Source organism: Fusarium tjaetaba (assembly GCF_013396195.1).
Source record: "Fusarium tjaetaba strain NRRL 66243 chromosome Unknown NRRL66243_c0000126, whole genome shotgun sequence".
In the NCBI taxonomy this organism is placed as follows: domain Eukaryota; kingdom Fungi; phylum Ascomycota; class Sordariomycetes; order Hypocreales; family Nectriaceae; genus Fusarium; species Fusarium tjaetaba.
The window spans coordinates 24,606-40,182 of record NW_023501322.1 but is presented as its reverse complement, the minus strand read 5'-3'; the positions used below and the strand labels follow the sequence as shown (position 1 = coordinate 40,182).

The following is a 15,577-nucleotide window of genomic DNA, read 5'->3' as shown; positions in this document are numbered from 1 at the left end:
TTGGACAATGCCGTGAGATGCTTACTGCACGTGGGTCGTGTCGATTTCAGGCAATACGTTGAGAGAGTCTGACTGCAGATCAGGCGTTTTTTGCGAGTATGGATTTGTGTGTGATTACTCTGGGAGGTATTATGGATGGCGGCGGGTAAACAGTAGATGCCAGTTAATGATCTGATAGTGCCGTGATAAAAACAGAACATCATGTGAAAAAAGCAACGCTGAGCTGAAAAAGTCGATTACCATTCCTGACAGTGATAAACATGACATTGCAGCAAACAAGGCTCGCTCGGACCCAAATAAACATGCATCATCCTTTGAGCTCTACATGGATTAGAAGTTCAGCCAGAAATCAGCCGTTAAAAAAACAACTCACAGTGGCCGTCATCAGCTGACCTGTATAGCCAAGGATTCTCCAGTTGTGGCAGAACAACTATTGTCTGCAGGCGTTAAATAAAGTTACCAAACATTAACAAAACCTCGTTAACGCCAAATAATTACAGGGGAAAAAGGAGACAAGTAATCGGGGGGCCAGGCTCTCGTGTTCTGGGGGGACCAATTGAAAGTGATGGCGCCCTGGATCGTCACAACGGGCGGATAGTTTTTCCCAGGTTCGATCAGCCATTCCCCGCAAATAAGCGGCGGAAAACTCTATTCCTCGTGCCGTGATAAATTTATTGATGGGCGTTTTTTCTTCTCTCCTGATGCTAGAGCTGCAGGTGAGATTTGGGCCAGCCAAGACGATTGAACATGCAACGTGAACCAGGATTTCGTTTCTGCCCCGCAGCTGGACCGACCTGAAACGTCACGATTATTCAATAGAAATCTGCTCACCCAACCTTGGCATATCTTATCATGAGTGTAATCGAGTTAAACCATCGCCGTCATAAACACAGACTACTGAAGTTAAAAATACCCGAGAGAGAAAAACGATCTCAACGGTTCTAACCGAGAGAGTATTAGTCAAGGAGTTATGCACGTTGGCAAGAATAGAATCTCCCGTGTGCCAATGAGATGCGCGTTTCGCGGTCTGGAAATCATGATCAAGAGCGAGCTAAAATCAGGCCAAGACTGTCCCCGCGATCGAGCTTATGGCCCTAAGCTTTTGGGGAACAGGGGTCCCCCTGTTTAGGACTTGAACTGTAATTCGCGTGAGTTGGCGGGCCACGGCCACTATTGAAGCGACACGATGTTCTTGCATCGGAACCTCGGGCGGGGTTGATGAAGCGAGAAGAAGCGAGTGATCTGATCAAGGCCTGAGAGGAAGAAGAACAAGATCGACAGAGCATAGCAAACATCCCTTGCATATCATGATACCCCGTTATTTCCACCATCTTCTGATGCTTCTTGAATGAAAAGTTACATCCAAGGCCCCCTCACCCTCCATCGGTTGTCGGAGACGGAACAGTCGGTCGATATTCCCCCTCTTTAGGTGGACCACCAACAACAAGAAAAATGTGGTTGCATGCTTTTCTCTGACTGGTGCCAACCCCTCGCAGCAATGACATGTTTCCTCTGTGGCTGCAGCTGGGGCTATATTTACCAACAGCTGCTATTCTGTTTCACCCGTGCGTGGCTGCTCTGTCTACCAATCAATGCACTCTTCGTATGCTGAAAATGTCCCCCCCTTTTTCCGGGGCCTCGTATTGCAACAAGATCGGCTTGGCTCCAATTGATTGAGATCCCGGATCTATGTACCTCCGTGCGCATACGCTTGTCTGTGCTGAAAATACCAAGACTCAGCTCCGTTGGCAAACGAAACACGGGAAGAAAATAAGTCCTAGATCGCGGCTCCGAGACCTAGACAGGGATCCATGCTTGTCTCACCCAACCTCACCTCTTGATCGTGTTTATTTCCCCTTCCCCTGGTGAGTTGTCCGTATGTGAGACCAAATAATGCCCCTCAACCTGCATTAGCCAGCCTTACGGTCAACCTCTTTTAGCCTTGGTTGTTTTGCGCGGGGGAAAATGGCCCCAACTTGAGCCTCTCATCCAACGAGATGGTGCAGCTTCAACACCATCTGCAACCTGCAAGACCTCGTATTCCTCAAATCGGTGTGTGATGCAGCCAGCGCATCCGCCCCGGGCGTGCAAAAGAAAAAGGAAAACGCCTTGTGTGCGTCACAGCTGTCATTACTAAATCGTTACACTCACTTGTATATGCTGTGCTACTATCTATGGGAACACCAGACCAGACCTTGGTGGCCCATTTCGGCTCGTCGCTCTCCGTTATGTGATGGATTCAGCTGACCGTCGAATCACGGAGATTATCTAGCATGTCACTGGAGCCTGGTCTACCGTTCGAAGACGCGCAGACGGGACAGAATTAGAAATCGCGGCACAAGTCACTAAATCTGGATCAATCACGGCACAGAACACTAGCCTCGACTGAGCTATCGCTATCAAATCTTGTCCGGCTTAGAGCCGGCTCTGCCTTCACGTTGCAAAAAGTAAGCATAATGTTGGGCCTATTCTATGTCCCGTGCTGTCATGGTTTGTCTCCAGCCCAACCTTTTCATGCCCCTGTCCTGCTGTGTCCGTCTTCCCTGTTCCTCGGGCGTGGTATATGCAACCCCCCTGGACCCGACCGACAGCTGGCATCCACAGTTGAGGCTGGAATTGGCATGTATGTCACACTGCGAGAGGAGGATTCCGGTCTAAGAGAGAATTTAGCTTTGGAACTATTGCCTTGGAGCATCATGCTTCCCAAAGTAGCATGAGCTGACTTCCTATCTGGATGCTGGGATCATCTTGACCAAGGATGGGCACCTGAGCATCAGGATCTCGTATTGCATCTGCAGCCAGACATCTCCTACTTAAACCTCAAGATATCCTCACCAAATCTGTTTCTGTCTCTTCACTCTCAAGTCAGAAAGGCACCAGTTTCTCAACTCGACTGACCTCCTCCTTCACTCGCTCCTCTTCTTTCGTTTTTCACCCCAACCACTTTCGTTGCTGAAAGGCCTGCAGTTGCCTATCATGCATATCAAGTACCTCCTCATCAATCTTTTCGCCCTGGCCGTCTCGGTCAAGGCTCTCCCCGATGCCGACAACGACTTCGGTCTTGAGGCTCGGGATGACTCTGACGCTCTCGTCCAGCGCTGGGACTGTGGCCATGACGCCAAGGAAGTCTACGGCAAGTGTGTCTGCAACGACAAGCAGCTCACCTGGGACGGCAAGAAGTGTGTCTGCCCCAAGGACACCACCTGGCAGTATGGCAAGTGTGTGCCTAACAAGCCTACTTGCCCCAAGCCTCAGGTCTACAACCCTCACTCCAAGAAGTGCGAGTGTCCCTATGGCACTGAGTGGAAGTACGGAAAGTGCATCCCCAAGTGCCCCTATGGTCAGTCCTATGATAAGGACCAAGACAAGTGCGTCTGCCCCAAGGGCACCGAGTGGAAGTATGGCAAATGTATCCCCAAGTGTCCCGAGGGTCAGTCTTACGACAAGGACCAAGGCAAGTGTGTTTGCCCCAAGGGAACTGAGTGGAAGTACGGCAAATGCATTCCTAAGTGCCCTGAGGGACAGTCCTACAACCAGCACTCCGGCAAATGCGAATGTCCCGCTGGCACATCTTGGAAGTACGGCAAATGCGTGAAGGACTGCCCCGCAGGACAATCCTACAACTGGAAGACCAAGCAGTGCGAGTGCCCCGAGGGAACATCCTGGAAGTACGGAAAGTGCATCAAGGACTGCCCCAAGGGACAGTATTATAACCAGCACAAGGACAAGTGCGAATGCAACAAGGGCACTGAGTGGAAGTATGGCCAGTGCGTGCCCGTCTGCCCCAAGGGACAGGAGTACAACAAGTGGTCTCACAAGTGCGAATGCCCCAAGGGAACCTCTTGGAAGTACGGAAAGTGCATCAAGGACTGCCCCAAGGGCCAGAGCTACAACCCTCACTCCAACCAGTGTGAGTGCCCCAAGGGAACTGAGTGGAAGTACGGCAAGTGTATTCCCAAGTGCTCCAACGGTCAGTACTTCGACAAGGACCAGTGGAAGTGCGTCTGCCCCAAGGGAAAGATCTTTGAGTACGGCAAGTGTGTCTGCCCCGAGAACCAGGTCGAGAAGTACGGCAAGTGTGTTTGCAAGGATGGCTTCAAGTTTGAGTACGGCAAGTGTGTTCCCGAGTGTCCCAAGGGCCAGACCTACAACAAGCACACCAAGAAGTGCGAGTGTCCCTCCGGCAAGGTTCTGAAGTACGGAAAGTGTGTCTGCCCCGACAATCAGGTTGAGAAGTACGGCAAGTGTGTCTGCAAGGACGGCTTCAAGTTCGAGTACGGCAAGTGTATCCCCCAGTGCCCTCAAGGCCAGACATACGAGCACGGAAAGTGTGTCTGCCCCGCCGGCAAGGTCTATAACAAGTGGCACAAGAAGTGTGAGTGCCCCGAGGGCAAGGTCGAGGCCTACGGCAAGTGCGTCTGCCCCAAGGGACAGATCGAGCAGTACGGCAAGTGCTCGTGCCCCAAGGGCCAGTACTACGACCGCTGGAGCAAGTCCTGCAAGTGCCCCAAGGACCTGAGCTGGGACGGACACAAGTGCGCCTACGACTGCGGCAAGGACGCCGAGTACAAGTACGGCGGCTGCGTCTGCAAGAAGCACGACCAGGTCTTTGACAAGAAGTCCAAGACTTGCAGCTGCAAGCAGGGCTGGTACTGGGACCAGCACAAGGGCGTCTGCAAGAAGGGCGGCTACTAAAAGGTGTTGAATCGGGGGAGAGATTGAGGGGGATAGTTTGCTTGGTGGAGGACAGGCTGGAAGAGGCTCTGATGATCTTATGAGATTGCCTTTGGCTTTGGCTTTGGCTTGGACATAGCACGTTTACTTCGATGGACATTTTCTTTACACTCCTTATATACTTTACTTCATAGTGGATAATACTTAAATCAAGGACATTGCGGATCAAATCTTTTACCTTTGCTTCAATGACTCTACTCTTTCTATCATGGCCGATTTGAAGATTGATCACTCAGCCAATGAGATTACTGGTCAGCTTACACCATACGCAATTGGGGTTTAGCCTTGAAGAAGCTAGGTCATGTTTATCAACCCATCGCGCGAGACAAGCAATCACGTTTGTGTATCATCAATTCGTCTGTTGCTCTTGGAAACCCTCGGGATTAGACACCGGAACACCCGAAAGAAAGGCGGTGTAATTCGGCGCAGTTGGTTCTGCCTCGCTACGCAATCATGCATGAAATTACAAAGGCTGAGTCTGTGTCACAGGAAATGGTTGGATAAGAATTGAACTTATGCGGTTGCCTCATTCTGCCTCACGGCTGAAATTCGCAAGCACCGGAAGCGGGGTTGAGAATTCTTGTTCCTTTACCAATCTCACATCTGTGCAGGCAGCCCGATTCTTTCGAAGTTTAACACGTCTTTTGCCTCTTTGCTACATCATATAACTTGTCTCTTGTTGCAGGACTGTTCTGCACACATCCACCTTGCGGCATGTCCGATCCGCTTTCCGTCGCGGGGAGCGCGGTCGGCATCATTTCGTTGGGTATACAGGTCTGCCAAGGCCTCATTTCTTACCTTCAATCTTTCAAAAGTCAAGATCAAGACATACAGGAAAGTCTCAGCGACGTTCAAAGCGTCATATCAATCCTGTATTCCCTGAAGGATATCTTACCAAAGGTTGAAGAAAGATCTTCTGGAACACCAGCTATCCGTCGATGCTTGGCCGAGAGTGAAGAAAAGCTTCGTGAATTCCAACAATTCTCACTCAAGCTCCGTGGTACACACAGCCCAGAGCACAATGTGCTGAGAAGGATGGATAATGCCAGACTCGCGCTGCTATATCCCTTTCGTGAAGGGAAACTGAAGTCACTTTGCCAGTCATTGAAGGGATTGCTGCAAAATCTGACTCTCTGCTTGGATATCACGTCACTGTATTTACCTATCCCTTCTCCTACTTAAGTATGATGCTAAACAAACGCTTAGGGACGTCGCAGTCGGAATCCACGCTAATGTTGATGTCCTTGGGAATGCCTTCAAAGACCAAGACGCAAACGTGGCCAAGCTCTATGACCAACTTCAACGCCTAGACAACAGCATGTCAGCTTACTACAAGGATTTGAAGAGTGAGATATCTCAGGCTCATCTATTTGCGGAAGGATTCCGACAAGAGATTGGCGGACAGCTGAGGCTGATCAGCACTGACATTGGCTCTCTTATGTCCATCGATCGACGCCACCAAGAATATATGAACCAACGTCTTATGGAAGCTTTCGATGAACTCAAAAGACAGAACAACTTTCAGAACGAATTGATGCAATCAACTCTGGTTAGTCATATCACACGGGGTCTTATGGCAACGCTAACAGAATCATCACAGGGTGTGGATAACATGTATATTCAGAACACGGGATCGAGGCAAGCTACCCCTCTTGCAAGAAAAAGGGATCCAAAGCAGCTCACTGCCAACCCCCTTGGCTGTACCTGCGAGCGGCAGCAAGAATATTCAACATTGTCCTATCGCTTCTGGCATGCTACGTTTGAGTATGAACAACATAGTCCTGGTCAACATGCACGTAGCTGCAGATTTTTCAGAATCGACCAGCCGACGAAAAGAATCGCCAGGGCACAGTTTCCATTCAAGCTCGGGGCTATTTCTTCGAGACTCTTTCTCGCATGCATCGAGTATTCTCTCGGGACAGCAACTCCTGGGATATCTATCCGATATAGAAGCATTGTTCCAAGATCTCGCAGTCCAGTCTATGATGTGACGCAGGAGCTCTACAAACAGATAGTAGGACGATCGAAAGGGGTCACAGCAAACGAGATCTCATTGAGATTTACAGAAGCTGAGCGTACGATTCTCTCTCTCTATAGAGACAGGCAGACCTCTCCATACGACCAAGATGAAGATGGAAGGACTCACGCTCTGGTCAGTCGTATGGAAGATTCCTAATCATCCGCCTAGTCTGACCAATTCACAGCTAGTATATGAGAAAACACTTTCCCTACTTGACGGATTTATGCGCAAAAAACTCGCTCAATTTACTGTTGAATCACTTATTTTATCGGCGAGGAGACTGATAGAAACACTTGCTAGTACTGCTGGCGATGAAAATGGAACAACGTAAGCCAAGAGTCCTCAGGCTTGTGAATAAACAAAAAGCTAATTTCTTTATTATACGATAGAGGAGATGTGTGGGTCCCATTATTTTTATTACAGAAGAGATATTGGGCTCGGTTTTTTCAAACAATAGATTTAACGAGCATTATATTTTTCATGTGCCTCAAAGGGTATCGACTTAGAAACCTTTGGCTTTTACTGAATGGAAGCGAGTATGGTAAGTCCTACTCGAAGAACCTAGGTCCCTTCTCCAGTCAATAAATATATTATAGGCTTTATAGCTTCCGAATTTCACCCTGTTTTCCAGGCAATATTTCAAGAATCTATTAGCATGCTTGAAGTAGCCATTGCTAAGTCTCCTGAGGCGGTAACAGAGAGTTTATACGGAGCTACGACTGTTCGACTCTGTTTGTGTTGGCCCGAGGGCCTAAGCAGACTTCTGCAGACCAAGGCTGTTGACGTTGTGGATGAATATGATCTTCAAGCAGGTGTCGATGCGGATTTTATAGAATCTGTGGATCTGCTATTGAAAGCTGGATGTCCCGTGAACTACGGATTTACAACAAAACTCATCTTCCGCGACGCTTCTGAACGATGTATGGATGTCATTGCTTCGAACCTGGCTAGAAGAAGATCAGATTTGCTTTCTCTGGCGCAACAACAGCAGGTTGTTGGCCAAGATCTGGTACTTACCTCTGATATCCCAGACGACCAAGCAAGCTACCTTTGTTCATGCCTTAATAATTCTGGCATCATCATTCCGCCCGCACTCAGAGTTCCATCCGACTATTCAACAATCTATCACTTCTACGGTACAACAATTTATCACTATCCTATTCTTTTCAAAAATGGGTTTACGAATTTGTCAACGCCCAATAAATTTGGACTCTTACCGGCTATGACAAAGTATCGTTCCCATGAGCCCACTTGGCTTAGAGGCAAATATAGGATACGCATAGATGGTATAGATTGGCTAGAAAGCCAAAGAATAATGGATCAGACGCCAACAGATCTCTTTAATCTCGGGCTTAATGTTCAGGCTACTGGTTGGCATTATCTGGCGGGATATTTCTCCCGTTCTCCTTCCGGAGTTAGAGGATTTTACCCTGGAAAAACAAAGGACACCCTTGGGGCTCCGGTACTTGATAAGTGCTGTTGCTGGTGTATGCCCTCGGGCAGGGGGTGCACACCACTGACAACAGCGTTGGAATCATACGTCAAGGAATACAATAAACCAGTACCAGCGGCCCTATGCGATTTCTTCCACATCGCGATTCAAGATACCGAATCAAGTGATTCACGCATATCAGACTGGTGCATCGAAGTTATCCGATTTTTGACTTTCGAGGCTTTAGAAATGACACATACTTGTTGTGATGTAAGTTTCAGAGCAGAGATAGTGGTTGTATGATGCTATTTACTGATCCCGAGTATAGTTCGCTGTCGTCTATAGGCCAGATATATCATCAAACAACTTTAATGTGCTGATGAAATGCGACCCAGAAAGGTGGCAGAAAATCAGAAGTGACAAGCGAGAACAAGAAAACGCCGTGCTCTTAGAAGCTTTAATGGAAGAGTTCATAGCATACATGGTCGGCATGCAATCATCTCCAAGGTCTCTGGAGATATTCGTCAATAGTTATTGGCGGCAGCGCATGTCGGAGGTCTACTCTGTTGACTCCGACGAGATCAGAGACATAATGAATTGCTTGATCGACACCAAGACCTGTAAGTGCAGCTGTTCAAGGATTCTAATTCCAATATCAACAGTTGCTAACTTCCTAGAAAGATGTGCTGCCGGACAGGGTTAGACCTTTGCTTCGTAAGGGCTTCAAACTGATTAAACAGCAAGATCTGAAGCCAGAGCTGACGCCAGTCGGCGAAACATCTGACGATAACAAGGTAGAGTTGGGCGATGAGCCCTTCGAACTGCCCTTTTGCAAGTGGTGTTTAGTCAGATCAGGAAACAAGGCTCGATGAAAAACTTTGGTTCATGGGATATGTTTTATTCGTATATTGATTCAGTACAAGGAGACCATAGACTACGTATCTCAACTTTGACGCCTCATAAAACCCTACTAGGTATCGTAATTGTGTTGAGACTAACTTTTTTTTCTCATATAAAGTGAGTTAGTACGGAAAATTTAAAACCTACAAACAACCCCTCTTTTTATAGAAAGAGTAAAAGCTAACTAACCTCGTGTACTCGTACAAGTGGGATAAAGTCTATGAGCCAGCATGAGACAGACTAGGAAATATAAGTAGAACAAATGGGTTTCAGTTCCAAGTGACAGAAAGTGTTGAAACTTATCGTTTCTTCAGAAGCGAAATAGAAAGCATGCACTTAAGGTCAATGTCCGAAGCGATCATGTGTTGTACTAATTATCATTATGTTTTGTTACCTGTTGTGCGATCTATGTGAAACATTTCTAATATTCCAGTATCTACTTGTACCCATTGAACCCTTTGAGTCCAGCGGTCGATATTAGTTGCCAGATGCCACAAGCAGAAAGTTCTGATATCCATAGCGGCTTGTCGTCAAAGCGATACCAATTAAGGTCTCAACTCAATCGACAATCAACGGAAAAGGGTCTTGAGAATCGAAAACCAGTTCACACTCCCTTAAGAGCAGTGGACGACACCGTCACTGTGAGTGTGGCACTCCTTAGGGGCCTCCTTAGTAGCACTAGGCTTAGCAGACTCCGCCTTAGTAGGAGTCTCCTTCTCCTCAGCCTCACCAGTGCATCCCACACCAGGAGCAGCAATGTCGTAGGCGTAAACGTCAATGGCGAAGTACTGAAGGGCATCACTGTCAATGACGCTCTTGGAAGGGTCGGTCTTGGCCAGTTCCACGGCTTCAGCGTAGTCCTCGGCGAAGTGGTCGACGATACCCTCGCTGATGGTGGGGACGTGGAGGACGCGGTGGAGGAGATCAGTGGCCCAGAAGGTGTTGAGCTTGGATTGGGCGACGGTGTATCCGAGACCGCAGACGGAGTCGAGACTGCGGCGGATCTCGAAGGAGAGGGGGCAGATGACGGTCTCGGTGGTGGCGTTGCTACCTCGCCAGTGGCCAGCCCATTCTATAATTGTTAGTCGCATACTCATGCTCGGGCTATGATTTAAACTTACTATCCTGGGTAGCGCAGTTCTTGTCAGGGTCATCGCAACGGAACAGCATACCCGCCTTGTTGGCGTTGATAACACGATCGTACCAACCAATAGGCGTAGCAGTAGATCCATTACCAAAGTACTTCTGCTTAAACTCAGACTCATTTCCCCATCGGAGGAGATGATCCTTTGCGTGCTGAGCTAGCTGAACAGTCTCATCCAGAGCATTGACCAGCTGGCGACGCAGTGTCGCGTTGCAGGACTGGTGGATGGGATAGTCCTTGGCCCAGCCCTCAGACCAGTCGTACACGCTGTTGGTAGCGGTGGTCTGAGCAGCAGACTTTGTGGTGCTGGTCTCTGCGCGGCCGAAGATGGGAGTGGCGGTGGCGGCTCCGAGGAGGAGGGCTACGGCGGTGGTCTTGAACATCATCTTGACGGTTGAGTGTGGATGGAGAGGAGTAGCTCTGGGATTGGCGGTTGAGATGAGGCTGAGAGGCTGAGGAGACAAGTGTTATGCAGGAGGTATTGGATGGTATTTATACAGCTCTTTTGCCGTCCATCGTAGCATCCTGGTTCCCAGGTTCTGGGTAGAACCAGCCACTAACTGCTGAAAATCCTTCAGACCCTTGTCTCGGTGTCTATCGTGGGGGCTCATACAAGGTTTGACGGTTGAACCGGTCGATGCATTAGCAAACAGAGTCCATCAAGAGATTCTGCAGTGGCGTCATATGTAAACAACCAGCAAATCAGAATCTGTTAGACTTAGTGCTAGTCTCGGTGTTTTCTGTGATGACATGTCTATCAGGGTTCTTGTTCCCACTGCGCGGTAACTATCAAGGTATCTTGGCACTAACAGGACCCAACGCTTATTCTCGATTAAGGTAAATAATATGCTTAACCCGCCGCTGCAACCTTGTTGGTCAGCTATGCTTAAATCTCTGCGCTCTTGTCCCCCACGGATTATTCGATACTTGACCTAATGGCGCGTGATCGGTGAGATCGTTTGCATGCATGGTGAGGCATTTTACTGAGGTCCGGCTCGCGTTCCCCGATGAGTTCCTGCACGGCTTGATATTATTTGTGATTCTATACGCTGCTGCTAGTTTATTAACAAGTTTCGGCCAGCTGGACTGAATTGGTAGACGGCATCGTGGTTGGTGTCCCACTATTGGCTAAACCTAGGGGCTTCCAGACCTCCAAAGAGGTCCTCATCAAGGCTAGGTTCGGAGTTGAGACGAAAGACTAGATGAAAGACTGGACGGATTGGGACAAACAAGCGTTATTTTGTTTAAAGATTGCATCTCCGGGCAAATGAAAGATACTTGGCCGACAATACAAGGGTTCAATCTCGGTAACCGCATGACAGTTTGTAGTCAAGTAAACATGCAATAACTCTTGTACGAAAATTTCAGTCAAGATTTTAGCTATCTATTTCTTATATCGAATCGTGCACGGCTCATTTAGCTGTCTCATCGCTTGAAATCAATCGAGCCATTGGCCAGACAAAATTATTACAAAGTCGAACTCACTACACATATTTCACGATGACCTCTTATATATCCTGAAGTGATCTTCTTTCTCTATGTAAAACTGACTGATTGAGACTGCATGAAATACCGACTTTACACTGCACTATGCCTTCTCCAGATCACTAGGCCGCGCCCATAACCCCTCTGGCTCAGCACCCTTCGCGACCCTCAACAACTTCCTCTTCTCCCTCTGCTCATTATACGTATCCAACCACTCCTTCGAATGCCCAACCAGTGGTTCAATCTCATCACTTACAAGACTAGAATTCGCCCAGTCCAGTAAATCCCTCACATACGCGATCTCTTCACCATCTCCCGCCAAACTGTGAAACTTCCTCCCACGTCCCTTGCTAGCAACGCGCTGGTCGTATTCCCGTCGCAGAGACTGAATATCAGGTAGAGGTGTTTTTCCAGTGAGTACGCGAGCGAGAACTTGTGCTTGGAAGTCGAACAGAGAGAAAGTCGCGGTATAGTATGGTACGCCGATGAAGGAGAGGGTTGGATCTTCGGTGTAGAATATGTCTTTGTGGAGGTTATGCACCATGTTTCCCTCGGAGGTTATGAGGATATCTCGTGTTGCGTTGTTGGCGGATATATCATCGCGATGATACTGTGCCAGGAAGGGATAAGATGTTAGATAGCCCGTTGCCAAAACAACAGCATCAACATCGTCGAGAATCTCTCCATTACCCAGAACAACTCGACTCTTCACTCCTCCACTTTCATCTTTTTCCAACACAAACTTCTCAATCTCTCCAACATGCTCAACGCTCCCAGGAAACATCGAAGGCGGTAGATCAAAGTCTCCGCCTCTAGTACTCTGAATAACCCTCTTCGCCGTCTCACTAGTCTCACGGCAAACATCATACGCAGAGGCACCGCCACCAATGACTAAAACAGTCTTTCCTTCAAACTGCTCCGGACGACGATATTGCTTCGTGTGGATAACATCATCGCCGAAGTGAGCTTTCCATTCAGTGAGACCATGGGTATCCGGAATGCGAGGTAGGTTATAATGACCTGTTGCTACCACGACAGCGTCGAATTTCCAATTGCGTTCGATGATTCTAGGCTCGCCATTCCCTTTGAGGAGGGTTATCGTTCGAACATCCCAGTGGGTTTCATCGTCGCTCTTCTTTACATCCTCAACACGCGTATGAAAGACAGTTGCATCGTCGACGCCGAATTTCTTGCTAAGACCCTGGAGATAACTCTGGATATTTTCATGACCAGTGATATCTTCTGTTCCCTTTGGCCAAGGACCAAGATTACTGTAGAGCAGACTTGTAGGGACGTTATTCCTCAGACCGAAATAAGCGGGCCCAGGAGGAGAAAATGCAACGTCGAGATCGTTCCTGTCTTTACTCTCGAGGGGATGAGCAGTGCTTCCGTTCTTGTTTCGGCTCAATGAGAATTGTCCTGGGAATGAAGTCACATAGTCGCCGGCAGATGGCTTCTCGCTAGGGTAATCCGTAGTCGCTGCTCTGGGGTCGTAGTGCCATACTCCGGATGTGACGCCGGAGCGCTCGAATACAGTGACATCGGCGCCTTCTTTGAGGAGATATGCTGCTGCGCAGATTCCGCTGACTCCGGCGCCGATCACTGCGACTTTGATGTCGGGGCCGAACTTGGTGGACTCTTCGGGAGAAGGTGATCGATCACCGTTGAGGAAAGGACTCATGGTTACAGTATCGCTGAGACTACCACTATAGAAAGGCAGTCGGCTAATAATAGTAACTGGATTTTTGGTAGTTTGGAGCAGTTTAAATCAGTCGTTTGGGTTCCAGCGCTGAATATAAAACCGCTCAAGACCACCTCATCCACACGGGTTCATCCGGGACATCCATTAAGTGTTACCACTATCGCAACATCCCGTCCGTTTTTTACTTTCTTATCTCCGTTTGAACGGTAAACCTAATACTCTTGCTCTATTGTGTGCGTTTCCCGGCCGTTGACAGGTCGATAAGACCCCAGTATGGAACCGTTGAGCACGCCATATCACGAATTATGTCACAAACGGTATAGCCCAGGACTGTAACGTTTGACGTCAATCTCGAAGTTTATTGTGCAATAGTCTACTATCGATAGCTTAGTAATTCTCGATTGACCTCTTGACCACGTGAGGGTCGAGACTAAGAGCTCTATATCTTTTAGCCCTTATAAGTATAGCCATGTAGCCACCGGGCCTCAAGTCTCTTTACAGCTTATCGGGTATCATTGCAATTATGATTCCATAGTGCGCGAGGTGCCGGCAGTTCCGATATGTCTAATAGCCTCGGGCCTAATGATGCCGGCAAATAAGGGGGAAGGGCTGATTGGCGCATACGGATGGCTAGCTGAAGTGTGTTCAGTTGCTTATTTACTACGGTATCACCGGCCGACACCTCAGCCCCAGCGCCAGATAGGGCAATCTTTGGCTCAGTTCTTCCATGCTGGAAAACATATGGCATGCATCTGATTACCTAGTCCTGAATATTTATATCGGCGAGGCTAATTCCTGCTCTCTTCATCACCTAACTATCCTATCTGACCAAGTTCTTTCTGTTGATTTAAGCTCTTAGCCACAAGTCTCAACTGAAAATGTTGCAGAGAACCCAGCATCAACATGCCCTATATACAGGAAGCCTACGAGTCATCATCTGCAAATTGCCAGACCTGCTATGACTTGGACCCTAAGCATATCCCCCAGGCATCTTCTATCATCAAACCCGGCCGTCAACCAGGGCACTTTTCCATGCGAGAGGGTCACTTGAAGGACGTTCTCAAGCTTGGAAAGCACGTCTGTTTCAACTACCCCGGAGCAGCGGAAGCGCAGGATGAGTGTCTGGCTTGTCGCCTAGTGATCAGCGCACTCTATCACCTCCACTATAATGAGGAATTGTTTAATTATGCCGGTGCACTGGTCTATATTGATGGCTCCATAGATGGCTCCATGTCGCTCCGTCTGCTGTTCGTTTATGACAAGCTGGACACTGGAGCTTTCTGGTAGCAGATGCCGAATACCCGCGATAGAGGGATGAAGTTAGGTCTTCCGGACTTTGGATTAGAGCTTTACACACTTCAGGGTACGCATGTAGCGAAACAGTCACATTTGAGACCACATATGACTAAAGAAGATGCGCCTTATAGACAAACCAGACAAAGACCTTCCCGCGATAGGCACTTCTCTTCACGTCCGCGAGAACTTCCTGTCTGTGGGCTGCATGGCTACAGTAGTGAATTGGATGAGAGAATGCATAGAGAGCCATTCATTGTCCCATTCTGATGGCGAGGAGTTGGCTCCGGAGCACCAACTCTTTACATGAGCCCAGGCGAAATCGAGCCGTACGCCGCATTAAGCCGTTGCTGTGGGAAGGCTTACCTACTCAAAACCACCACAGCTACCCTAGCGTCCAAAATTCATGGCATCGAATTGTCAGAGTTGTCCACCAAATTCCAAGAAGCTATCCTTGTCACTAGAGATCTGGGCCTGCGGTATCTTTCGATCGACTCCCTCTGCATGGTGCAGGATGACACAGCTGACTAGGAAGAGCAAGCCTTGGCTCTTTGTTATCTTGGTCAGATTGTATCTCCCCAGTATCAAAAATCGGATCAGTCTAGCCTCTGCGAAAGCATTTTCAAGTCAGCTCCATTGCTCAGCTTCGGACAATCTCCCAAATCCCGAACGATATTTATGGACATCTGATAATTCCGGTCGGCCCAATCAACTATCCTAAGCCACTATAATCGATCGCCGTGCCGCAAAGGATTCGCGGGGTCGAGTTCCATTCATCACCAGCGCACGTCACGACGGAACAGCTTTTCCGCTCTATATGTCCCCCAAAGTCAGGATTTTACAATCTCCTACTATCCATAACCAATG

General features: G+C 48.4%; 5 protein-coding genes across 5 annotated transcripts; 3 read left to right on the top strand and 2 right to left on the bottom strand.

Moving 5' to 3' along the window:
* Positions 1-2,976: 2,976 nt before the first annotated feature.
* Positions 2,977-4,695, top strand: FTJAE_6502 (multiple epidermal growth factor-like domain protein; the record flags this gene model as incomplete). The annotated part of the gene is made up of 1 exon (XM_037353121.1): positions 2,977-4,695. The coding sequence occupies one exon, from the start codon at positions 2,977-2,979 to the stop codon at positions 4,693-4,695; it is 1,719 nt and encodes a 572-aa protein (XP_037206413.1).
* Positions 4,696-5,448: 753 nt separating this feature from the next.
* FTJAE_6501 (uncharacterized protein) lies at positions 5,449-9,058 on the top strand (the record flags this gene model as incomplete). Its single annotated transcript, XM_037353120.1, has 9 exons — positions 5,449-5,888; positions 5,941-6,283; positions 6,335-6,498; positions 6,550-6,886; positions 6,939-7,081; positions 7,409-7,890; positions 8,281-8,456; positions 8,515-8,806; positions 8,868-9,058. The coding sequence occupies 9 exons, from the start codon at positions 5,449-5,451 to the stop codon at positions 9,056-9,058; spliced, it is 2,568 nt and encodes an 855-aa protein (XP_037206412.1).
* Positions 9,059-9,700: 642 nt separating this feature from the next.
* FTJAE_6500 (major allergen Asp f 2) lies at positions 9,701-10,616 on the bottom strand (the record flags this gene model as incomplete). The annotated part of the gene is made up of 2 exons (XM_037353119.1): positions 9,701-10,158; positions 10,208-10,616. 2 exons carry the CDS (start codon positions 10,614-10,616, stop codon positions 9,701-9,703), a joined length of 867 nt encoding a protein of 288 aa, XP_037206411.1.
* Positions 10,617-11,818: 1,202 nt separating this feature from the next.
* On the bottom strand, positions 11,819-13,396 carry FTJAE_6499 (monooxygenase; the record flags this gene model as incomplete). The annotated part of the gene is made up of 1 exon (XM_037353117.1): positions 11,819-13,396. The coding sequence occupies one exon, from the start codon at positions 13,394-13,396 to the stop codon at positions 11,819-11,821; it is 1,578 nt and encodes a 525-aa protein (XP_037206410.1).
* A 924-nt stretch (positions 13,397-14,320) lies between these two features.
* Positions 14,321-14,704, top strand: FTJAE_6498 (uncharacterized protein; the record flags this gene model as incomplete). Its single annotated transcript, XM_037353116.1, has 1 exon — positions 14,321-14,704. One exon carries the CDS (start codon positions 14,321-14,323, stop codon positions 14,702-14,704), a length of 384 nt encoding a protein of 127 aa, XP_037206409.1.
* Positions 14,705-15,577: the final 873 nt, after the last annotated feature.